This window comes from Mustelus asterias, chromosome 5 (assembly GCF_964213995.1).
Source record: "Mustelus asterias chromosome 5, sMusAst1.hap1.1, whole genome shotgun sequence".
Lineage (NCBI taxonomy): Eukaryota > Metazoa > Chordata > Chondrichthyes > Carcharhiniformes > Triakidae > Mustelus > Mustelus asterias.
The window spans coordinates 116,389,825-116,415,094 of NC_135805.1; the positions used below are offsets into that span (position 1 = coordinate 116,389,825).

Consider the following 25,270-nt stretch of genomic DNA (forward strand, 5'->3'; position numbering starts at 1 on the left):
TTTATAGAAGTATTAATGTCTCCTCTTCCACATTATGAATGATTTCCTGACATAAATCAGAGAAATGATCTTGTCAACTTTTGTGAATTATAGCTGAAGGGTATTCAAAATATCAATGGTATAGTGTACAATTTATCTTGGCTGTTAATGGCTGAAAGCTTGGATTATTCATATATCTTTCTACAGTCATTTACTTTAATGGAGGTATTAACTTAAGTGGATTAACACCTTCAGTAAGGTAGCGGATGGGAATATGGTGTGAAAACATTAAGCAAATGTCTGCTATTTTGGCCAGAAACATGATTAGCTGCCATTGAATCTTCTTTTTTAATATAATGGATATTTATTCATTGCTGTATCTAAATGACTTTCTTTATGTAACCATTCTAGGAGGAGGTATTCCTCATGGTAGGTATTAGAGCATGTGTGAAACAATCAATCACATTTATTTTTGGCTAACAACACCTTAAAAGCAATTTTTTTCTTTAATGAATCAACTTATTAATATTCCCAATATGGCACCAGTATATGAACACAATTTAATACTCACTCCCTATTAAGCCTAAAGCACCTGTGCTCTAATCACAGAACAACTCATTTTGAATTCTCAAAGGCAATGTGATGATTGAACTCAGATCCAACGTTTTGTGGTGACATAGTTATTAATTACAGTTATTTAATGCTTCATAAATGTCAATTATCTGTATAATCTACACTGATTGGTGTACTCAGATGTGTAGCTGTTATGTTTTAGGAAGCAGTTGAAAGATTATCCCAGAAGGTGGAGCCCTCACACTTCTTAGACTGCAAAGTGTAATTTAAAAGCGACTTTTTAGAAGTACTCATTAATCTTCCTTAAAGCTAACAGGGACGCAATGTTTCATTCGCCTGACATTTAAAGGATACACAGGCACTTGTGGGTAGATAAGTACTTGGTTCTCTTAACAGGATGGTAATGTACAGCCAACAGTATAACTTGAGCCTCCCAGTTATGTGAGGATATTCTGAAAGTCTAATATGAATTATACAAGATTACATATCTAGTATGTTTGGCATATTCAAGGTGTATTAATTCTCTTGTACTTTAATTGGCCAATTATATCACAATTTTAGCCAAGAAAGGACTGACTATTTTCTTAAAGTCTTTTGGACTTACAAGGTGGTACCTCCAATTCTGGACTCAGGAATTACCTTCTGCATTCTTTATCTTCCCATAGCTGCCCCATCATCACCCTATGGGATAACTCTCCTTGACTGCACAAAAGACTCCATGACAGTGGGTTGGAAGATACCACGATTCACTGGTGGCTCAGATATCACTGGATACTACATGGATCATCGTGAAGTCACTGACCTACACTGGCATGAAAGCAACGTCAAACAAATCTCTGGAAGAGTTCACAAAGTGAGTGTTATGCTTAATATTTATACAAAGACAAACAATATCCTTACAAAGAAGAGCTTCCCTTTGTTTCCACTAACCAGTCACCAAATGTAAAAGATCGCAAACCTGGTAGTAAATCACACAAAATGGAACTTTTGAAATGTACATGTTGGAGTTAAGGATCTATGTTATTCCTTCCTGTTAGAGTCTGCCACTCTGGTATTTAAAACATGCTAAAACTGTCTTATCAGCAGCATGTTTCCCTGGGTGGAGTACAGGGATTAAAAACTGTGTAGTAAGCCATTATACACACACAATGGAGAATATCTGGCTTTCCTGTCATTTTAAATGAATGGTATGAAAACTGACCAGCTCCAATGCAGATGTATGATCTTGTTTCTGTATTCCTCCCAGGTGATGTAAAGGGAGTGAAGGTGAAATCTTATCCATCTTATAGGTACATTATTATTACGCACTTCCTCGAGTGTTGTGCCTGACAGGATCAACATAACTACGTGCCCATTTATAGCCAACCAGGCTAAAATTCAACTTTTGTAAAGACCAAAATGGACAGTAGTGAATTTACTGGATATACTCACTCAATCTGATTTTTACCTTTTATTGAAGTATTTGGAAAGGATATTGGATGAGTTTGATAACATAACGCCAATCCATTACTGCCAGATTTGTGCCTCTGCCTCGCAATTGAATTTTACCCTCCTTCACTTGTGATAAAGCAAATGACTCATTTTGACCTTCCTATATGTGGTGCTAATGTCCCACACTGTAAACATTGGGAAAGGTTAAAGTCAGTCATTAATCTGACTCAAATCATTCAAAGCTGTAGATGGGTAAATATGTCATACAGTGCATTTTGAAGCAACACAGTGGGGTGCATTTTCCTGGCCTTTCTCTGTCCGGACACTGGACAAGCACATTCTCCATCTACCTAAGTCCAGGTTCACCTGAATTAATGAGCCAGATGATTATCATAGTTTTATCTGAGATCTGCAGGCCTTGGGAACCAGAACCAAAGCACTGCTGCAGGTTACAGCCTGTTATTTGGAGAACTACAGTCAAAGGCCTAAAATTTCAAAACAGCCTGAAGAAAATACAAGCCACTACATTCTGGCTCCAGCAGAGCCCCGAATAAAATGTTCATGGGAGTATTGGCAAAATGGCCAATGTCACCTCACCGCTGAGAAGAAGAAAAAATTGAGAGTCAGACATTGATAGTCAAATTCAGGTCCTGCTTTACTATAGAGAGAGGCCTCAGAGACCCCGGGCAATGTGAGTGAGGCAGAGATCTACTCCTTCCTCCTTTCCTTTGCACCCAGGAAGCTTAGCCCCACCATCTCCATGTAGTTGAGCCATTTGCAGATTGGTGTTCTGTAGCCTCTGAAGTTGAGGGTATTTGAGCTTGCATTCCCGTCAATTCCTCACAGCTTTCATTGGTACGTTTAATCTTTCTGAGAGCAGGATGTTCCTATTATGGCACACATTCTGATGAAGGCCCTTTAGACGATTTCATCTCATCCTTCCAGATTACAAACAGCATTATCTCATTACAGCACCCAACCAAGTCCAATATTCTGGAATCATTATTCTTCCTGATAATTACACATTGCAATTATTGGACACCCTCTGTGTAAAGAAAAACTTAGCAATGTCTGCTCTAAATTTGCCTTTGCCAGCTCTTGACATGTGCCCTCAAGCGTTGTCTTGGGTTGACTTTTTATGGCGGACAGTTTCAAAAATCCCTGTCAAAATTGATCATTGATTTGTTTGAAAAACTCAATACTTACACGATAGCATAAATTTATTTTTGAATTGTTCGAAGTTTTCTGCTACGATCTATGATGATAGCAATGTTGATAGATTCTTTCTTTTGCTGTCCCTTGAAAGGTGGAAAATCTGAAAGAAGGCTCTTTCTATGAGTTTAAAGTCAGTGCTGTGAATTTGGGTGGTGTTGGCATCCCTTCAGAATCCAGTCGGGCTTTCAAATGCGAAGCATGGACTATGTCAGAACCAGGTAATAGAATTACCAACAGTATATCATTATTAACACAACTCACTCATAACATAGACGAGCTGAGAGGAGGAGTACCTATCCATTTGTAACCAGTTTTGCAAGATGATTGTGTCATCTTTAATGACCTAGGCCTCAAGATGTCTGGGCTTGGACAGGTGGAAAGCCTAATTTCAATCTGGGACAGGGAAGGCAGGAAGTTGGCGATGAAAGCTAGTTAGGCTGGGGTTTGCCCCAATCAGATCATTTGTTTATTCCAATGGTAGAGGGCCAAGGGCTAATGTTTAAGAGGGCATGTTGGGAATGTGTGCTTCAGCTAATTTTGGATTTCTGCCTTTACCCATTTGAGAAGTCTCAGTGAAATAAATGTGAGCTGAGATTTAGGCCTCCTGAAGGCCCAAAACCTTATCTAGGTTGAGACAATTGATTCTGGAGAAGATTGATTATCTTGCCTGGACGTAAGATGGAACTTGACACTTCAAACAATGTTGAATATTTTCTTGGGCCCTTGGAGGATCTCGGACAAAATGGCTGTGGGTTGTTTAGCCTTACAAGCAAGGATTGGGGCTGATGATGTGCCCTTGGAAGTGGTGGTTTGCTCCACATTGCGAATGATCTTGGGGACTGAGAATACGGTATTGGCTTGGGGCTAGAGTGGGTGGAGCTTTCACTCTCCAGCAATTACATTGGTGGGGTGATTCTCCTGGAATTATCGAGCCATTGGAATTCTGCATGAATACCCAATTTGTATAGTTTTGAAACAGGGGTGGCAGCTACTATTTTTTACAGACTGCTGTTAACCATTCCAGCCTTATAGACACATTTAGAGGCACTTTGATGAGCTTTCACACATTAAAGAACAGTCTGGCTACATTTACAATGTGCTGAAACCAAAACCTTGATTTGCATATTTTTAATTGGCCGATAAAAGGATAGGTTCCAGCCACTGAATTTTTTTAAATGTTTGTTTCCACTTCCAAAATTTATGGCAAAAAAATAAACACTTAAAATAAAAATTCCGAGGAATGGATAACTGACATTGAAAGTGATTTTTAAAAACTCAGTTATTTAGCAGCTGAGATATTTTTGTAGCAAGAAACATCGATATCACTGTCAAGCTGTCTCTAACCTATACCTCTTTTAACTCTGAATAATTCCAGAATTTGCGACATGGGGTAGCACTAAGATGTTTTTCTTACTTTCTATGTTTTCTATGTTTTTTCAGAGCAGCATTTTGGCACAGTGGTTAGCACTGGTGCCTCACAGTGCCAGGCACCCAGGTTTGATTCCCGGCTTGGGTAACTGTCTGTGCGGAGTCTGCACATTCCCACCGTGTCTGCATGGATTTCCTCCCACAATCCGAAAGACGTGCTGGTTAGGTGCATTGACCATGCTAAATTCTCCCTCAGTGTACCTGAACAGGCGTCGGAGTGTGGCGACTAGGGGATTTTCACAGTAAATTCATTGCAGTGTTAATGTAAGCCTACTTGTGACACTAATAAATAAACTTCTAAATTTAAAACTTTCCAGGTCCCACTTATGACTTGACATTCTGTGAAATAAGAAGCAACTCTCTGGTGATCCTGTGGAAGGCGCCAATTTACACTGGCAGTAGTCCTGTCACTGGCTATACTGTGGATCTCTGTGAAACAAGTTCCGAGGAATGGAGAACTGTGACAGAAAAAGCGGTATCCACCCGGTACCTGAAGGTTAGGATGAATCATTTGTGCTATAATGTTAAATAAATCAATTTACTTTGATGTTAAAATATTTAGATTTCATCTGGAATATTAGAATTAACCTTAGCGCCACTGACTCAAAATAGCCAGTGTTTCTGCTCTTGATCCTTAGTCAGTTGATCCATGTGTGACTGTCATATGTCAACTGGATCAGGTTTGGCCATGATGGTTAGCATATTTATATAGTGAGCAAAATGTGTTCTCCATGTTCATACCTGAAGAATGGTCACTTGGGTGGGGTATCACAGTGGCTGCCAGCGTGGGAACTGTATGTTAGTACGAATCAGATTCAGAGAGGAAAGGGAAAAAATTGGAGGGATTAAATCAATATAAACAAGCCTCTCTTCATAATTTTGAAATGCACTCTTCATCTAATATTCATTTTTATTTTTAAAATTAATACTTTATTCACGTTGCCAGAGGTGGGAGGCGATGGCTTTGTGGTATTATCGCTAGACTATTAATCCAGAAACTCAGCTAATGTTCTGGGGACCTGGGTTCGAATCACACCACAGCAGATGGTGGAATTTGAATTCAATTTTTAAAAATCTGGAATTAAGAATCTACTGATGACCATGAAATCATTGTCAATTGTCAGAAAAACCCATCTGGTTTACTAATGTCCTTTAGGGAAGGAAATCTGCCGTCCTTACCTGGTCTGGACTACATGTGACTCTCGAGCCGCAGCAATGTGGTTGATTCTCAATTGCCCTCTGAACAAGGGCAATTAGGGATGGGCAATAAATGCTGGCCAGCCAGTGACACCCATGTCCCACGAATGAATAAAAAAAAGCACATTTCCATCAAGCATGAATACAAGCATGATTTGCTCTTTGTTAAAAATTAAGCATTGCAACTGGGATCAGCTAATAGTGGAGACCAAACTCCTCTGCAAGACTCATATACACACATCCATTTCTTGAAGGAATTAACTCCAACGGAATTAACTGCATTTAATAGAAGTAACCAACAAATGTTTTGTTCATTCTGTTTGATTGCTTGGTTTTATTTCATTATCTTTACAGGTTACTAAATTAGAAGAAGGACGCAGCTACATTTTTAGAGTCCATGCAGTGAATGCAGCTGGTCAGGGCAGGCCCTCTGAACCTTCTGAACCTGTCCTCATTCAAGCTAGGCCAGGTAAACAATGAGCTATTACTTGTAACTGAAAGGGCTGGGTAAAAGGTCATTTGTATCATGGTATCACAGCGCGACATTACAGGAAATGTGTTATTGAATTAATCGTTTGTCTTCCTTTAAGAAGGAAAGAAACTAGAGAGCATGTTCTTGGTTCAAAATACTCTCCATGTTTAGAGTCTTGCCAGAAATTGATTCAATGCTATTGCAAAAGAGGATCTGTTGTAAATGAGGGTGGAGAGTGGAGGATGGAGGGGATGGGGGGAGGGGGGAGGGTGGTGGAAGTGGAAAGGGGTCTTTGCAAACAATCAAGGTCTGCTCTTGAGTTGCCCAACACTAGGAAGCTATGCTACGAACTGGGAAATCTGCAGGCCTGAAACATGGCTTTGTGAGGTAGAACAGCACTGATCTGTTTGAAGCCATGCCCCTCACTTTACAGTGCATGTGTTGTGAGACAATTGTGACTATTGACATCACCCAAAGTGTTTGTATAATGGGGGAAGAACCTATTCAAATGTCTCATGACACGTTGTCTTTTAGAAAATGGGATTGCATTTTGAACATAAAATACTCCCCCTGAGCAATTTTTAATTACATGTTCTTAAAAGCTCTTAATATCGCATCTGTTTCCTACTCTTGACTTAACCTTTAAGGAACCAAGGAAATCACTACTGGTGTCGATGCGGAAGGAAATATTTACTTGAACTTTGAGTGCCATGAAATGACGGATGTCTCCCAGTTTGCCTGGGGCAAGTCCTATGAAGAAATAACTGACTTCTCAAAGGTCCATATTGAAGCAGAGGGTGACAAGTAGGTAGTTTTGCATATTTTTAGTTACATTAAGTCCAGGGTGTTTTCCATAAACTCTGAGCACTAATGGTTTTCGTATTGTATTGCAGTTCTATTTTATTCTAGAGTGAGCCTGATATGGGTTCAGCTTGCTCGGGGCTTATGATGCACCTACATGTTGCAATCTTAAACTATACAGAGTAGAAAAGCTGCAAATTCGATCCATCCTATCAATGGGTCCATGTCTATTGCAGCCCAAGACTTAGTCCACATCCCAGGAAAGCTCAGGAACCCTGGCTCATTAGAAAAGAGATGGGGATGTGGTATAATGTGCTTCTGTTCTGCTTTGTGTGTGCTTTTGTTTAATGGGAGTTCCCAGGGCAGAAGTCAGAACAATCGGCCTTCTTTCTTTGGAGAAGAGCTAAGAGTAACAAACTCATAATGCAGATATTGCTACATTGTAGAGGATCTCCAATTTTTTAATCATTGATTTTAAATAGTTTTAAACGGCTGAATCGGCTTAAATCTTAGATATTTTGTTAGCTTGGTGTGAATCTCTGAACTCTCTAAGCATTCCCTTTATGATAGTTATTTGTAATGGAAGAGATTTTTGTTACAAGTGGATTGAGCATGGACACTTCAATCTGAAAACAGCTCTGAAGAAGCGTGAGCCAGACTTGAAACATTGGTTCTATTCTCACTCCACAGATGCTGTCAGATCTGCTGAGGTTTTCAGCATTTTCTGTTTTTGTTTCAATGTGATACTTCCTAGGGAGGTTAGGGAGGAGCGGATAGAAGTGGGATGGAATGGAGCAACCCCTCGCCTACCTACACAGTGTTGGAAGTCCTCAGGTCAAGCAAATGGAAATTTTCATGGCAAGCACACTCATCGTTGGCAGCACAAGGGGAGAAGGGATTCCACCACAATCATTTGCCAATATAATACGCACTGGGGCCGATTTTACCAAATCGGGACTAAATGCCGGGTCCGGTCGTCAAACGGATCCGCGCCCGGCAGCCACGCTCCAGCGCGCCCATACGTCTTTTTTTGGCGCTGGTCTATTGGGCGGGGCTTCGCGCTGTTGGAATGGCTGGAGCTCCAACTGCGCATGCGCAGTTCGGAACAGACCGCAGGCAACGCGCCCGGGCGCGAAAGGCAAAGCAGCACAGACAGCAGAGAGGATGAAAGGAATTCTCTTTGGAGGATAATGTCCACGTTATAATCACAGGAACTAAAAACCCGACAGTCCAAAATCTGGGATAATATTACAGGACAGGGATGGGGGGATATACATTTTGAAATATTATCCCAGATTTTGGATTGTCAGGTTTTTAGTTCCTGTGATTTGGACATTACCCTCCAAAGGGAATTCCTTTCATCCTCTCTGCTGTCTGTGCTGCTTTGTCTTTCCCTGGGAGTGGGGGGGGGGGCGATGGAGAAGGGGAGTGACGTGGCTCCCCCAGGGGGGGGGGGGGGGGGGGATGGAAAAGGGGAGTGACGTGTCTGCTCCTGGGGGGGGGGGGGGCGGGATCCCTCCTCCGGTGGGGAGGAGGGATCGGCCACAGACTGGCAGCGCAACCCCCCCCCCCCCCACCCCCAGGGGCAGAACGTCACTCCCCTTCTCCACCCCCCCCCCCCCCCCCCCAGGGAAAGGCAGAGCAAGGCCAGGAACGTGCAGGAGGCTGTCAACGGACTGCAGATCGGAAGGATGGTCGAGGGAGACCAGCGATCAAACTAGGTCGGGGGTGTGCCTCTCAGGGGGGTCTGATCCTGGGGGGGGATCTGCCAGCGGGGCCTGCCTCCCAGGGGGTCCAATCGGGGGGGGGGGGGGCAGTGGTGGTGGGCTGCCAGGGTGGTTTTCGGGGGGGGGATTGTCTTCGGCGGTTCCCCTGCTGAATTGGAGTCCCATTCGGACTTTTATTTAGCAGGTCGTTCAATGCGCGGACGCGAAATGGGCCGCAACCTGGTAAAGTCGGATTAGTCGGTAAAGTTGGGCGCGAGCTTCATTAAGTCGATTTAAATGCATGCAAATGCATTTAAATCGTCGCACCGGCCGATTCGGGCGCACGCCAGACCCGTGCCCGGATCGGGGCTCGGTAAAGATGTGATCTGCCATGAGTCAGGTGCAGATCGTGTTTTAGGCCCGACACCCAACTTTACTGCGATTCGGGCGCGAACTTTTGGTAAAATCGGGCCCACTGTCTTGTATGGCTCAGAGAGGGAGAGAACTGAAAAGTTGAGTTCTTGCTTCCGCCTGTTTCAGCAATGTTGAAAGAGTCAAAAGCAACCTGAGAAGGTTCAAGAACAACCCCATCTTACAGTCCTAACAACACTGGCTGTCCAAGATTCAGAGACAGCCCTGACATCCAATATTACTAACAGCCCAAGCATATTCCTCATGCATATTATTATAACGTATCCACCCATTGTCAACCGAGTGTATTGTGGATACTCCTCTGAAAATGCTGTGATTTGCGATGGACCAGAAGGGACCACATTAATTCTCTCCCTAGCACCAAACATTTTGAGACCCCTCTATCAAATATCAAATTATAGACTTCTGTTAATCGTGTTTAAGCCATAGCAATGGGTCAGACGAGTAGGTAATCATTCTTTGTTGTTACCTTAAGATAACCTAGTGAATACTGGGGAAAGAAACATGAATATAATGTATTGCAAGCCAATGTTTATCAAGATATGAAGGCTTTTCACAGTTTAGTTGCTTGACTTCTTCAAAAATAACTGGTGATATCAAGAGAAATCACTTGGATAAAATACTTGGGGCTGGCTGCTAGTTCATACTTCAACACCAGCTGACATTTATACAGTGTCTTTCCTGTGGTAAGATGTACTAAAGCAATTGATTGGCATGCAATTGGACACATATTGACACCATAATAATATGCATGAGGAATATGCTTGGGCTGTTAGTAATATTGGATGTCAGGGCTGTCTCTGAATCTTGGACAGCCAGTGTTATTAGGACTGTGAGTTGGGGTTGTTCTTGAACCTTCTCAGATTGCTTTTGACTCTTTCAACATTGCTGAAACAGACGGAAGCAAGAACTCAAGTTTTTAGTTCTCTCCCTCTCTGAGCCATACAAGACAGTGGGCATTATATTGGCAAATGATTGTGGTGGAATCCCTTCCCCCCTTGTGCTGCCAACAATGAGTGTGCTTGCCATGAAAATTTACATGGCAATTTAATCAAAGAGCTAAGTGTTAAAGGAGTATCCTCAAGGACCAGTGAGGAGAGGCTTAATGAGGGAATTCCAGAATATGGTGTCTAGATGACTGAAGACACAGTCACCAATGGCGGGAAGAAAGAAGTGGGGACTATCTAAGCCCTGGATTACAGAGTTCTTTGTGAAGTGCTCACATGTTTACCAATAGGTTTTTCCTATTCATGTATCTGGATGCATTGTTACCTGGGAGCACATAGGTGAAAATCAGTCAAGAACGATTGCACTTCAGAATGACAGATTGCATCATTTTCCATTCAATTTAAATCTATGGACAGAATATCAGGTCTAGTCCCTTGGTCATCAGCACCTGACTCACTTTGATGTGCCCAGGGAAGACAAGGAGCTCTGGGTATAGGAATGGGAAAACAAACAACATGAATTATAAATATGCAGCTCTGTTGTATAGAACCTGGCTGAACTATAGCTTTGATGAATTATAAATTATGAATGAATCCAACAGTGGTTTAACATATAGAAAAATGTTGTAATCCTTATTACCATCTGGATTGAAAGAATACATATTGGGCATCCAAGATCAATTTACAATGACAAGAGGTCATAAGGGGAAGAAGATTTAGGACTGATCTGAGGAGCAGCTTAGAACATAGAACATTACAGCGCAGTACAGGCCCTTCGGCCCTCGATGTTGCACCGACCAGTGAAACCAATCTAAAGCCCCTCTCATCTACACTATTCCAATATCATCCATATGTTTATCCAATAACCATTTGAATGCTCTTAATGTTGACGAGTCCACTACTGCTGCAGGCAGGGCATTCCACGCCCTTACTACTCTCTGAGTTAAGAACCTACCTCTAACATCTGTCCTTTATCTCTCACCCCTCAATTTAAAGCTATGTCCCCTCGTGTTAGCCATCACCATCCGAGGAAAAAGGCTCTCACTATCCACCCTATCTAATCCTCTGATCATCTTGTATGCCTCTATTAAGTCACCTCTTAACATTCTTTTCTCTCTAACGAAAACAACCTCAAGTCCCTCAGCCTTTCCCCATACGATCTTCCCACCATACCAGGCAACATCCTGGTAAACTCCTTTGTGAAGTTTCTTTGTGGAGCTTCTTCGCCAAAGAGTTGTGAATCTGTGGAATTCCTTGCCCAGTGAAGCAGTTTAGGCTACCTCATTGAATGTCTTTAAGGCAAAAATAGAAAGATGTTTGAACAGCAAAGGAATTAAGGGTTATGGTGAGTGGGCGGGTAAGTGAAGCTGAGTCCATGAAAAGATCAGCCATGATCTTATTGAATTGCGAAGCAGGCTCAAGGGGCCAGATGGCCTAGTCCTGCTCCTAGCTCTTATGTTCTGATATCAGTTGTTGGAGCTGGGCTATGCGATCTCACTGTGGCAATGGAATCAGCTTGTAAGAGGGGCAGTCTGCTTATGGAAGCAGACATCAAAAAAGGGTACTGGGGGGAAAAAGGCTAATCTGTAACCTGCCCTTTCAGAAAACAATCCAATCTTTTTTTTCTCTCCTAGGTCCAAACTGATCTTTAAGCATCCTGACATATCAGATTTGGGAACATACTCTGTGGCAGTATCGGATACTGACGGCATCTCTTCCAGCTATGTTTTAGAAAAAGAAGGTATGCATCCTTTCACACATGATGTGGAGATGCCGGCGTTGGACTGGGGTAAACATAGTAAGGAGTCTAACAACACCAGGTTAAAGTCCAACAGGTTTATTTGGTAGCAAAAGCCACTAGCTTTCGGAGCACTGCTCCTTCGTCAGGCGAGTGGGAGATCTGCTAACCAGCAGCAAACAGGGCATATAAAGAATAATGAACAATGATTGGAATGCGAGTCTTTACAGCTAATCGAGTCTTAAAGGTACAGACAATGTGAGTGGAGAGAGCATTAAGCACAGGTTAAAGAGATGTGTATTGTCTCCAGACAGGACAGCCAGTGAGATTTTGCAAGTCCAGGCAAGTTGTGGGGGGGTTACAGATAGTGTGACATGAACCCAAGATCCCGGTTGAGGCCGTCCTCACGTGTGCGGAACCTGGCTATCAGTCTCTGCTCAGCGACTCTGTGCTGTTGTGTGTCGTGAAGGCCGCCTTGGAGAACACTTACCCGAATATCAGAGGCCGAATGCCCCTGACTGCTGAAGTGCTCCCCAACAGGAAGTCTTGCCTGGTGATTGTCGAGCTCTCCCACTCACCTGATGAAGGAGCAGCGCTCCGAAAGCTAGTGGCGTTTGCTACAAAATAAACCTGTTGGACTTTAACCAGGTGTTGTTAGACTCATTACTGGGCCTCTCAATCAACAGGCTGAGAAAAAATTCAGTTTCACAGGGTCTTTCTCTAAATAGCCAAATAGTCCATATACCCAGCAGAAATGTCAGTGGACCAATCATTCCCAACTTTCTTACCTCAAGGCAGTGTGTCGAGAGAGATTTCCTGAACTTGCTGGGAATTCTAACAGTTGTGTACTGATAAAGGGGGAGGAGAGGTTGTGGGAAGGATGAGGGGGTTGGGAGAGGAGGGTTGCGTGAGGGGGTTGCATGAGGGGGTGGTCAGCACCTTCTAGCACCTTCTAGCTTACCTTGACGATGCAGATGACCTGGTCCTCAACTTAAGGAAAGAGATCTTGAACACTGCGTGGACACACTCAACGCCTACTGTCTCCCTTTTTCTGGTAAAGCAGGTTGACTGGAATTTCTGCACCACTGAATTGAATAATTAGAGTACCATTTTGTCCTGGTCGCCTGGGCAATCAGTAAAGTCAGGTCAGAATTCATAAAGGAAATTCTGGTTGGGAAGCTTGCATGTCAGTTAGCAGAATCCTTCCGACCAGAGTTTCTTTATTATCCACACAATACTTCATGCCCAGATGGAAAAAATTGAGAAATCTATCCTACAGAATGTAAACAGTTTATTATTAAATTTCACAAAAATGTCACAAAATGAACACCATTTGCTTTCTATTTTACAGAATTGGAACGCTTGATGGCTTTGAGCCACGAGATCAGACATCCGAGTGAGTATCGCTGAACTTTCACTGGCATATTTACTGTGAAACATGATACAGCGTTGCTTTCTTTATTTAATCTCTCAATTATCCATCAGATTTTCTCAAGACAGTGTCTTGATGTCTACGTTCAGTATTCATTCTTTAAGACTGTGGGTTTAGTGCACCATAAATTTGCTTTCCTAAATGAAAGTCTTGGATTGATTAATGAGGGGCATCATAAATATCACAAACTGGATGTTTTTTTATTCATTCGTGGGACATGGGCGTTGCTGGCTGGTCAGTATTTATTGCCCATCCCTAGTTGTCCGAGGGCAGTTGAGAGTCAACCACATTGCTGTGGCTCTGAAGTCACATGTAGGCCAGACCAGGAAAGGAGGGTAGATTTCCTTCCCTAAAGGACATTAGTGAACCAAATGTTTTTTTCTGACAATCGATTCATGGTCACCAGTAGATTCTTAATTTCAGATATTTTTTATTGAATGAAAATTCCACCACCTGCTGTGGGAGGATTCGAACCCGTGTTCCACAGAACATTAGCCGAGTTTCTGGATTAATAGTCTAGCGATAATACTAGGCCATCACCTCCCCCATGTGGCTACATTAAAATATACTGGAAATCAGTATGTGGGGAAAGGGCAAGTCATTTAGCCAGCTTAGTATTCGCCAGCATGTGTATATAAAAAAACATATGCCTAGTACCATCTCTTACTCTTGAAAGTGGAGCACACATTCATTGTGCCAGATTTCCTCCTGGGGCATTGGGTAGGATAAGAGTGCCAAGTAGGAAAAATTCAGAATGGGAGGCCTACCACCACATTTTAACCAGTGGATCAAGGCAAGCTGCTTCATTTTCCTGCCTCTCTCAACCCCTAAGAATGCTGGGATAGGGATGGTAGTCCCGAGACTATTAGGTCCCCTATATCATTGGACGAAAGAAAAGGACCCGGTGACAGGACCCAAATATTATGAAAGTTCAGGGTGGGTCTATTCACAGCAAATGCCTTAAAAGAACAGGTTATAAACAACTCCATTTCATCAGGAGAATAATGTATTGTGCTTTACATAGAATAATTGCTCCTTCCCAGGAATGATTGTATTGAATGTCGGCTAGTGTTGTACATTGTGCATTTATCATTAGTTACACCATTCCCTTGGATTTTGTACAAATTTTCCACTGAAATCTCAAGCTAACTGGAGAACCCTTGTGGAGGTTCTTAAATTTCACTGTTTTTTTTGTTGATTATAGTGACTGTGCAATTCAAAGCAAATCTTACTTCTCTTCGCTCTTAGCAATCCCATTGAAAAGCGAGTTATCCTATGAGGTTTTCGACAAAGGCGAAGTTCGTTTTTGGCTTCAGGTTGAGGGTGTGTCACCCAACGCTACTTGCAGATTCGTTGTCAATGACTTAGAACTGGCAGACAGCAAGGTAATTACTCTTCAACACAAAGTATCTAAAAGGGATGGAATGAAAAGTGGCTATTGCAGAAAGCTCCAAAGAACGTCAGTGTGTTCCACAGCAAAGCATTGACTATTTGCATTTCAATATATTGTATTCTCAGTAAACCCAGCTCAGAATCATAGAACCAAACAGTGCAGGAAAGACTCTTCGGCCCATCGAGTCTGCACCAACACATTAGAAATACCTGAACTCCCATGTAATCCCATCTGCCAGCACTTGGCCTATAGCCCTGAATTATGATGTGCCATGTGCTCATCCACATACTTTTCAAAGGATGTGAGCCTCCATCACTCTCCCAGGCAGCGCATTCCAGATGGTCACCACCATCTGGGTAAAAAAGCTTTTCCTCATATCCCTCCTGAACCTCCTGCCCCTCACCTTGAACCTATGTCCCCTTGTGACTGACCCTTCAACTTAGGGGAACAGCTGCTCCTTATCCACTCTGTCCATTTCTCTCATATTCTTGTATACCTTGATCAGGTCGCCCCTCAGTCTTCTCTGCCCCAATAAAAACTACCCAACCTCTCTTCATAACTTAAATGTTCCATCCCAGACAGCATCCTGGTGAATCTCCTCTACACCCCCTCCAATGCAATCGTATCCTTCCAATAATGTGGCAACCAGAACTGTACACAGTACTCCAGTTGTGGAGTTCTATACAACTCCAACATGACTTCCCTGCTTTTGTAATCGATGCCTCAATTGATAAAGGCAAGTGCCTTTTTCACCACCCTACTAACATGCCCTTCCGCCTTCAGATATCTGTGGACAAACACGCCAAGGTTCCTTTGTTCTGCAGAACTTCCTCATGTCCTACCATTCACTGAGTACTTTCTTGTCAAATTACTCTTTCCAAAGTGTATCACCTCATACTTTACAGAGTTAAGTTCATCTACCACTTATCTGCCCATTTTACCATTCCGTCTATATCTTCTTGTAGCCCAAGACCCTCCACCTCACTGTTAGCCACCCGTTCAATCTTTGTGTCATCCGCAAACTTACTAATCCTACCTTATAAACCTTACAACCTGAAAATCATGCGTAGGCAACCGACTACCCCACAACACATTGATACTCTAGCGTATCAGGTCATTGGCTCACCTCGTGTGGATCAATGAGTGGAGTGTAAGGATCAACTTCATAGTCGCGGTCTCAACCAGTTGAGCAGAGCGCCTGCACATAACAATATAAGTGGGCCATTCAAACCCTCGAGCTTGCTCCACCATTCAGGGATGATCTATACCTCAACTTCATTTACTGATTTACATATCCCTTGACAATTTTGTCTAAAAACAATCTATGACTCTGCACAAGGTGGGTGCACAGAGTCTGGAAATTTTCCAGCTTGATGCATCCACTTCTAGAGAAACAGTGTTGAATGACCAGGTTTTTGTTCTGACGGGGGAGGCGGGAGGTGTTTGCTGAAGGCGTGCCTGCTGACCCCTGAAACAGTGCAGCGTTGCCGAATGTCGAGACAGGCTGTTTATAGATCCACCTCAGTGCACTGGGACTGGCACTCACACCTACTCCCCATGATCCATCCATGCGAACCCATGCCCCCATCCACCTCCCCATGGCCCTTCATACTCCCATGCAACCTATAACTCTCTACCCACCCCATGGACCCACATATTCTACATGGCAATTATTACCTTTCATACCATCCATGCCAACCCCTGGCTCTCCAACAATCACTCTTTGCCCTTATACTCTCCGTGCCAGTATACCCACTATCTGGCATAGGTAGACTTCAGGAGCTATGCTGAGCTGAAACAAAATAAAATTCTAAGTGTATATTCCAGACTTCATTATGTAACAACACTCTCATTGATAAAAGCCATTTAAATCCCATCAAGTACGTAATCCCTAATAACAAAACAAATATTTGTATTCATAGCCTCACATCAATGACAGCTAAGTGAATTCTCTCAAATTTCTGGCACTATTTTATAAGCAGCTTTAATTTGTCTATTTGTTTTGCCAATGTCAAGCAGTAATAATGCTACAACGATAATCCCCAGATTTATGTCAGCAAGCTGCTATTAGAATTGCAAACACCATTGTTTTTTTCAACTCAGATACACAGCAGACTCTTTTTTATAAAATTTAAAGAGCAAGGGATTCAAATAACTTGACTGTTTAACAAGTTCCAGAGACCTTATCCAATTTTAATTCACATCTATTAAATTTGTAAGTCACACATTGTGAGATTTGAACCTTGCTCCAATGGAAACTTAGCACTGAATTCAAATGGCTCTGCTGGGGTTTGTGTTTCTCCCATGCATGAATCACCTCCCACGTCCTTCTCTTCCCCACCCCTGTCAGAAGTAGGGACAGATCCCACTGTCATTTTGATTGAGGTGTGGACTCTCCATGATTCTGTAAATATCTGGGCCCTTGAAGGAGCTAGATTTCTCAGCTGCTAAAAAAAATTAATTGTCCATAATACATTTGACTTCAAGTGGACACCATACTATGAGAAATCTCACTTGATTTTCCTCACAGGATCACAAGATTACATTTGATAAGTCTACTGGTATGATTGAGATGGTGATGGAGCAGTTCACAAGTAAGAGTGAAGGAACTTACACAGTCCAAATAGAGGATGGTAGGGCCAAAAACCAGTCATCAATGGTTCTGATTGGCGATGGTAAGTGTGCTTTCACCTCAGTAATACATTCAACTTGTTTACACCTAACATCAATCTAGATAGACAGGTTTCATTGGCTGAAAATGTTTTTCTGATTGTCCTTTGTAGCATTTAAGGCTGTCCTGGCAGAAGCAGAGTTCCAGAGAAAAGAGTTCCTGAGAAAGCAAGGTAAGATACAAGTGGCCTTTATCTTGGGCGAAGCTTCTGTGAGATTATCCCTCTTTAGAGTTTTTAAAATTAATTTGAAATCTTCTGGGCTGGCACCTGTTGCATGCTAATGAGTTTCAATATTGGATTTCAACAAAGAAGACTTCCATCTGCTATTTTCAAGAAATTGTAGATTATTATATCGTTACTGTAGAAAAAGGAAGAATTTCATGTGAATGCATTAAACTGGTTGTAATGTTGCAGAAGGCCACCTCAGTGCATTTTCCAGTTCTATTTAGATGTTTTTATCTTTGCCTCACTCTGCACTAAATGTTAATGTTTCTTTTCTTGCTTGCATTTCCTCAGTCTCTCTGTTCTATCCTCTTCCCTGCGCCATGCACTGCCCCCACCCCCCAACCCCTACATCACCACTACCCCAAGACTGTTGAGTTGTTGTACAGTGTTGTACAGTTTCCCTTTCATTTAACTGAACCAATTGTGTTTCCTCTCTAGGGCCTCATTTTGCAGAGTTTATGCACTGGCATGTGACAGAGGATTGCGAAGTTGAGCTGATATGCAAGGTAGAAAATGTCACCAAATGTTGGGTGAACTGTACTGTTGTGACCAAAATGGGTTGTATGGGCTGGGCACAAGATCGGCAAAATGTTGTCAAAAAGAAATCTATACATTGCTATCATCAGAGGACTGCGAGGTTTCACAACATTTCACACACCTGACACTTTTACTCAACTACCTAAGATCTAACAGAGCAAGATAGCAGTGACCAAATGAATAAGATAGCCTGCCATTAAAGCTGTGTTAGTATTATTCACAGTGCAGTGCAAATGTTTTGCATTTGTTCTGGGTCCTGCCCAGTATCAACATCCCTGGAGTTCCTGGCATCCTAATTTACTGAGGGAAGTCAGGGGGAAAAAGTAGAAACTCTGGCTGCAACCACCGAATCATCTTTAGATATGAGAGTGGTGTCAGAATACTGGAGGGTTGCAACTTCTAAATCCCTGTTCAGAAAAGGAGAAAGGGATAAACCTGATAAGTAGAGGCAAGTCAGTCTCATGTTGGTAAGGGGAAGCATCCAGAGACAACATTATATACCACTTAGAAAAAAATTATAAATGTCAGTCAACAGAGATATGTTAAAAGAAAATTGTGCCTAATGAGCTTGATCATGTTCTTCAATTAAATAATGTAGAGAGGGTTGATAAAGGTGGTGTGGTTGAGGCTGAACATGTGGACTCGAAGAAGGCATTCAATAAAGTATCAGAAAATGGACTTGTTGGTAAGACTGAAGTCTATGGAACTAAAGGATCAATGGCCACAAGCATACCAAATTGGCTGAGGACCAGAGAGCAGAGATGAGTTGTGAACAGTTGTATGTCAGACAGGAGGAAAATATACGTTGGTGTCTCCAAGCCTTGGGTAGAGGGGGCATAAATTTGAAGTTTTCAGATGACATAAAGCTTGGAAATGAAGTAATCTAAGAAGGAAAGGAATAGACTTCAGGAGGACATATACTGGTGAAATTGGTAGACACATGACAGATTAAATTTAATGGAGAGAAATGTACGTGTGTGGCGACGTCATTGCCATATGGCAGGTTGGGCACAATGGAGTGACATAATTGGATTTCCGTGCATGCTTGGACCTGTGTGCAAGCATAGATGGGTATTGGCAGCCATCTTGCATGGCCATCTTGTTGGCAGGAGATGTTTTTTTAAAGTAATTTCAGGAATTAAAAATTATGTTACTCAGAAGGGGTGGAATGACAATGCTCAATTTTTGGGATAAGCTCATTATTAATCAAACATCACTAAATTACTACCCTTAATTATACTTAGGAAAATTTTTAAAACAAATTGTTTTAAAAGAAAAAAATGTTACAATCCCAGAAGGGAAATTTGAAACAACTACCCTCAACTGTATTTTGCAATTTGTATAGCATGAGGAGAGGTTTGAAATCTAGAGAATAATGTCCCTGACACTTTGTGATGAATTTAATAAAGTAAATGTATACTGAGAAATAGAAAAACAACACTTAATTAATACACCTTTCCCTTACACCTCATATCTCTTCTTTTCAATCCTTAACAACCTAATTCAAATCTATTCATGTTCGGTCCCCATTGTTATTAATGGCCTCAGATAAACATCTGTTTGCAGTGTTGCTAGGCTTATTAACATATCAACTGCTCCAGTTGCATCTACTCTTACGTATTTCCACAGTTTAGAATTTATAATCAGAACATTACCAGAAGAATATATTCCAATTTCTTGGATTTCCCTGAAACTTTCATGAGAAACCGAACTAAACAGCTTGACAAAGGTTGACAGAAGCACCTCTCTTAAACTTCGTAAATATTACCCTCTCAGTGTTTTACCTTCTCCCTCAATAAACGTCAGTCCATCCAAACTCTGCTACCTGTATCCAAACTTGCGCCAAATACCATTCAGCTATGACTTTTACATTGGTTCCTGTACCAGCAAAGCCATCAATTCACAATTCTCATCCTAACATATAATCCCTCCATGGCCTCATTGTTTCCTACCTCTGTAATCTCCTCCAGTCTATAACCCTCCAAAATATTTTCGTTCCTCCAATTTTGGTCTCTTATGCATCGTCAATTTCCAATAACCCATTATTGTTGAACATTCCTTTGGCTGCCTAAGCTGTCAGCTTTAAAATTTCCACCGTACACCTCTCTTCTCTATCCTCCTTTATGATGCTCCTAAAACTTACCTCTTTGACCAAGTTTAGCTAATAGCACTTTGTGGTTCAGTATCAAACTTTAAATACAATCCTATGGAGTGCCTCATGACTTACTACTATGATGCATGTATCGGCAATTTTTTCAAACCAAAGAGCCAAACTACTTCAAAATTCAGAGCAAGTGGTCAACAAAGTGCCAGTATAAGAATGCTCATTTGCATGACTGAAAATACATAACTAAATATTATTGATAACAAAATCAGAAAAGGATGAAAAAATCCAGTCAGCCTGGCAGCATCTTTGGAGAGAGGGACAGAGTTAATGTTTCGAGTCCATATGACTCTTCCTCCGAGCTAAAGTTTTATTTTATTTTAATATTATTGACAATGGACATGATGATTAATAGTAGCATCAATCAAACATTATACTCACAGGCTGTATTTAATGGGACTTCTGCGAGACTTGAACACTATCAATAGTTCAGATACAAACCCGGCAAGCTGCTGCAATTCAAGGCTGTTACTCGGATTCTCTCTCTAAATATGAATCACAAACATATGTAATCTTTCAACTGTCACCTTTCTCACCATATTTGAACTTTCCGATCTCTCGTCTCTTCCTCTGTTTTTGAACTCTTGACTCTCTCCTCTCTCGCTCAGTTTCTGAACTTCCAACCTCTCCCCTGTAACCCTGTTTTTAAGTTAAAATGTTTCGTGTATTTTGGGAATGACAAAAGAGCCATATTTGGTTCTGTACTGAGCCATATTAGGCATGTGAACCATTTTGCCGACCCCGTGCTATATTAACCCAAGTTGTTTTGGTAGTCTTAATGGTTACAGCGACCAACTGCTTTGGTTTCGACAGATTTTTGGGGATTTCTGCCAGCTTTTCATCTGGGCATCAATAAATATAGAAGAACAGGGATGATGTAACAGGGATGACGTTCCTTAAAAATCGTTTTTTTAAAGTATGAAAGAAATGGAATTTAACTGAAAGAAACACTGAGCACTGAACCAAAAATTGCATTTTTTGGGAAATGTTCCAACTCTTTTCCCTCTCACCCACACTGAAACATCAATACACAAAATGCATGAAATTTATTGATGGCCATGTCATTGTTGGTTGAGTGTCTAATGTAGAAAAATAGCTTGAAAGTTCTATCTTACCACAATTGCAGTTTTGTTGACTAACAGTCCCACCTGTTTTATTTCAATTGTGTGCTACAGATTGCAAACACAAAGAAGGAAACTGTGTTCAATTGGTATAAAGATTTAGTAACGATTGTCCCTGAGGAACCACCTAACCCCCAGACAGGGGACTGCAAGCTGCGTATTCCTGAGGTAAAGTGTACAGTCAGTGTGTCAGTGTGGCAAAAAAAGCATGCTGTGTAAAGTCTGTGTAATTTTGCCAATAATGTGTTACCAGACAGAAAATGGTTTTATGCGAATGTATTTTATTCAAATCAATTACAGGCCTGTGTGCTTAAAGAGAGGATTCATAGAAACCTTCAAAAGCAAAGATTATGAGCTGCATTTTATGTGCCTCCACATGTATGTTTTTGGCAGGGGAAGAGGTGGATAGGTAAAACATGACGGGTGTCCAAACCAACCCCATAATACAGAGGGGGTGGGGTTAGCACCGATATCGGCAGCCCGCCTGCCATATTTAGATAGATAATCAAAGGTAAATTAGACTTGCTGTCGAGCCAGTTGACTTCAATAATACACTGCCCAAAATGGTTGGCCGGAGTGGGCAGCCCTTTGAAACAAAAATCTTCACGACGTGGGAGGGAATGGGATGGAATGGGAGGTACGTTTCTATCTTCGAGGGCTGCCATTTGTGGATCGCCTACCCACCTGCTGCTTTAAACCCATCACCTCCAACCCCTGCCCCCCTCCCTACTTTGTCCAAATTCTCCCGACCCAAAACCCCCAACTTAACCTGTTTCTAGGATCCATCAGACCTGCTTCCCATTCCCCATTGCTGTGCTGGCAGTGCCCACTAATGTGCTGTTGGTGCTGCAGGTTCTGAGGGCAGGACTTCCTCTCCAGTGAGGTTTGGGCTTTCCATTCTGCCCATGTTTAGCCGGCCCATAGTGCTTCATGACTGTGAGGTGAGCCGGTGTGGAGCGGCAGGCTCCACAGGGGTGGGTGAGGGAAATGGACCATCCCACCTCCATAATATTCTGCCCCATACCTATAGTACACAGTAGGAAATCTCATGACACCAGGTTAAAGTCCAACATGTCTATTTGGTAGCGCAAGCTTTCGGAGCGCTGCCCCTTCATTAAGTGAGTGATGGACTCACCTGATGAAGGGGCAGCGTTCCGAAAGCTCGTGCTACCAAATAAACCTGTTGGACTTTAACCTGGTGTTGTGAGACCTTCTTACTGTGTTTACCCCAGTCCAACGCTGGCATCTCCACATCATGCATACCTATAGTAAGTATATCTTTTTGTGTTATAAAAACACCTGTAATTGCTGAAACAATTTTCCACAGCTAAAAATAACATTAAAAAACATTTACCCATCAAAAAAAAACTTGGCAGAGGTATTTTTCCTCTGTAGTCATAGTTTCCATAAAAGTAGAATCATAGAATCCCTATAGTGCAGAAGGAGGACATTTGGCCCATCGAGCCTGCACCAACCACAATCCTACCCAGGCCCTATCGCTGTAACCCACATATTTACCCTGTTAGTCCCCCTGACACTAAGGGCAATTTAGCATGGCCAATCAACCAAATCTTTGGGCTGTGGGAGGAAACTGGATCACCCGGAGGAAACCCACGCAGAGAAGGGGTGAATGTGCAAACTCCACACAGACAGTCAGCCGAGGCTGGAATTGAACCCGGGTCCCTGGTGCTGTGAGGCAGCAGTGGTAATCACTGTGCCACCATGCCGTCCCAAGTAAAAGTGTAATTGACTGCAGCTTGGGTGGAAAAAAAAAGTCTCCATGCATTTCCATAACACCATGAGCAGGATTTAACCTGTGAGCTTCAGAACCCTGATATCGGGAGCCCCAATGGAGGTCCTGACCCAGCACTTACTGGAAGCAGGATAGGCTCAGTAATGATTGGCTTAACATCCAATTTAAAGAAGCAAATGGGATGACCCAATCAGGTGAGGTGGACACTGCTAAGCCAGGTCGGGAATTGAAAGCGTGCTTCAAAATGGAGGTAAGTAAAAAACAAAATTAGGTCCAGGACCAAGCAGATGGACCCCTCTGCAGCTGTGATGGATCAGCATCACCATCACTGCAGAAGACAGGAAAACATAGGAGAAGTCGGTCAAAGAGGATAAAAACAAAACACTGTGGATGCTGGAAATCTGAAATAAAACAGAAATTGCTGGATAAATTCAGCAGGTCTGGCAGCGTCTGTGGAGAGAGAAACACAGTTAATGTTTCCAGTCATTCGACTCTCCTACAGAACAATAGAAAGGTCCATGGACTCGAAACTCTGAGTTAGACTAGGTGTTAACCAGTGTAACATTTCCTGGGTAAGTATCCAGGTAATTCCTGCATATTCGGGCCAAGTCCTTGACACTGAGCTCAGTGTCATTCCAGGACAGTAGAAATCAGCCCATCAGAAGTTTAAATTTCTTAGGCAAATACAGCGTATATATGCATGTGTGTGAGGTCTTGAAACACATTTCCCAACTTATGTCCAGAGGTTGATGATTATGGATACTAGGAGACTTGGCCATAACGTGTTTGCCCTGATCTCACAGGCCTGGCATCAACTGGTCAAATGAACTGATTCCAAGAAATGCCACTCATGCACTTAGAGTGCTCCAGAATGACTTCTCCACTTTCCTACATCCTTTATAGAGTGATGCCTCTCTCTCCTATGGAGAACGATGGAGTGAGGATTGGAGTTTTATTTGTTAATTGTGTGGTATCATGTGTTACAACTACAATGCCCAGTGACACTGCAGTATTGTGTAAAGTTGTTTGCTGTTTCTAACAAAATAATCTCGTTTATATTTAGTTCTCTAAAAAGGATACGGGCGAGTACAAGATGACACTGAAAGATGACAAAGGGCAGGATATCACAGTATTAGAGGTGACTGGCAAAGGTACATATGTATCAGTTTGCTTATCTTCATCAAGCAGATGTTTTGGGATTCTGGCCCAGCCTTATTCGCAGCTGTATTATTCACAGCTGTCTAATTATCAGTGAACTGAATCCTTTCATTCTGTATGGAAAACTTCATTTGCATAGTTCCCTCCCCATGTTAAAAGCATGCTGGAGCAGGAGTGCAAGGAGGTGGGGAGATGTGATACCGCCCCCGCCTTCCCCCCCCCCCCCCCCCCCCCCCCCCGGACTTACATGGGAAATCCCTGATTAACCTCCCAGTAGGACACACAGAATATGAGTTCCCGTGGTAAGAGATAATTACCTAAACAGATGGAACTCCTATCCCGAGTGCTTTATAAAACAGCTTCCTCAGCGGGTCCAGTATTCTATCATCCCGGATGGGACTTGTGTAAATGTACAACAAGCTTGCAGTTCAACTTTTGCTTTATCAAGTAAAACACTGATCATTTCCAGTTGGCTTCCTGAGTTATTATAGGAGTAATTGCATCTCCTTCCATTTCTCCAGTTGACCTGCATCCAATTTAGAACCGTTATCTGCATATAACAGAACAGACATCTGCTCTATTATTTAAATATTTTCAAACAGCAAGTAAAATAAACCATAACTATATTTACTTTACTTAAGATGTCAATCAGTGAGGTTTTGCTTATGATTCTACAATAGGCCCAAGTGGTACAACCTCAGAAAATAACCTCTTTAGTCTTTAAACTTGGCACAAAACTTCAAGGTACTGTGAATTGTGAGGAGCAGAGTTTTAAACTTCAAGAAGACATAGAGAGGCTGGTGGGATGGAGTGGATCAGTGGTAGATGAAATTTAATTCAGGAAAGTGTGAACTGATTCAATTTGCTAGGAAAAATGGGAAGAGGCAGTATAAAAT

General features: G+C 42.2%; 1 protein-coding gene across 1 annotated transcript in view; it reads left to right on the plus strand.

The window, feature by feature from the left end:
* The window catches only part of myom2b (myomesin 2b), a 119,084-nt gene that overhangs the window by 79,485 nt on the left and 14,329 nt on the right, over positions 1 to 25,270 (plus strand). Inside the window, exons 19-31 of the mRNA XM_078213233.1 lie at positions 1,218 to 1,405; positions 3,290 to 3,416; positions 4,944 to 5,122; positions 6,178 to 6,292; positions 6,943 to 7,099; positions 11,816 to 11,922; positions 13,271 to 13,315; positions 14,600 to 14,736; positions 17,275 to 17,419; positions 17,528 to 17,587; positions 18,080 to 18,147; positions 21,518 to 21,631; positions 24,280 to 24,367. Of these exons, the coding sequence (XP_078069359.1) occupies positions 1,218 to 1,405; positions 3,290 to 3,416; positions 4,944 to 5,122; positions 6,178 to 6,292; positions 6,943 to 7,099; positions 11,816 to 11,922; positions 13,271 to 13,315; positions 14,600 to 14,736; positions 17,275 to 17,419; positions 17,528 to 17,587; positions 18,080 to 18,147; positions 21,518 to 21,631; positions 24,280 to 24,367 (1,530 nt within the window). The remainder of the gene's footprint in view (positions 1 to 1,217; positions 1,406 to 3,289; positions 3,417 to 4,943; positions 5,123 to 6,177; positions 6,293 to 6,942; positions 7,100 to 11,815; positions 11,923 to 13,270; positions 13,316 to 14,599; positions 14,737 to 17,274; positions 17,420 to 17,527; positions 17,588 to 18,079; positions 18,148 to 21,517; positions 21,632 to 24,279; positions 24,368 to 25,270) is intronic.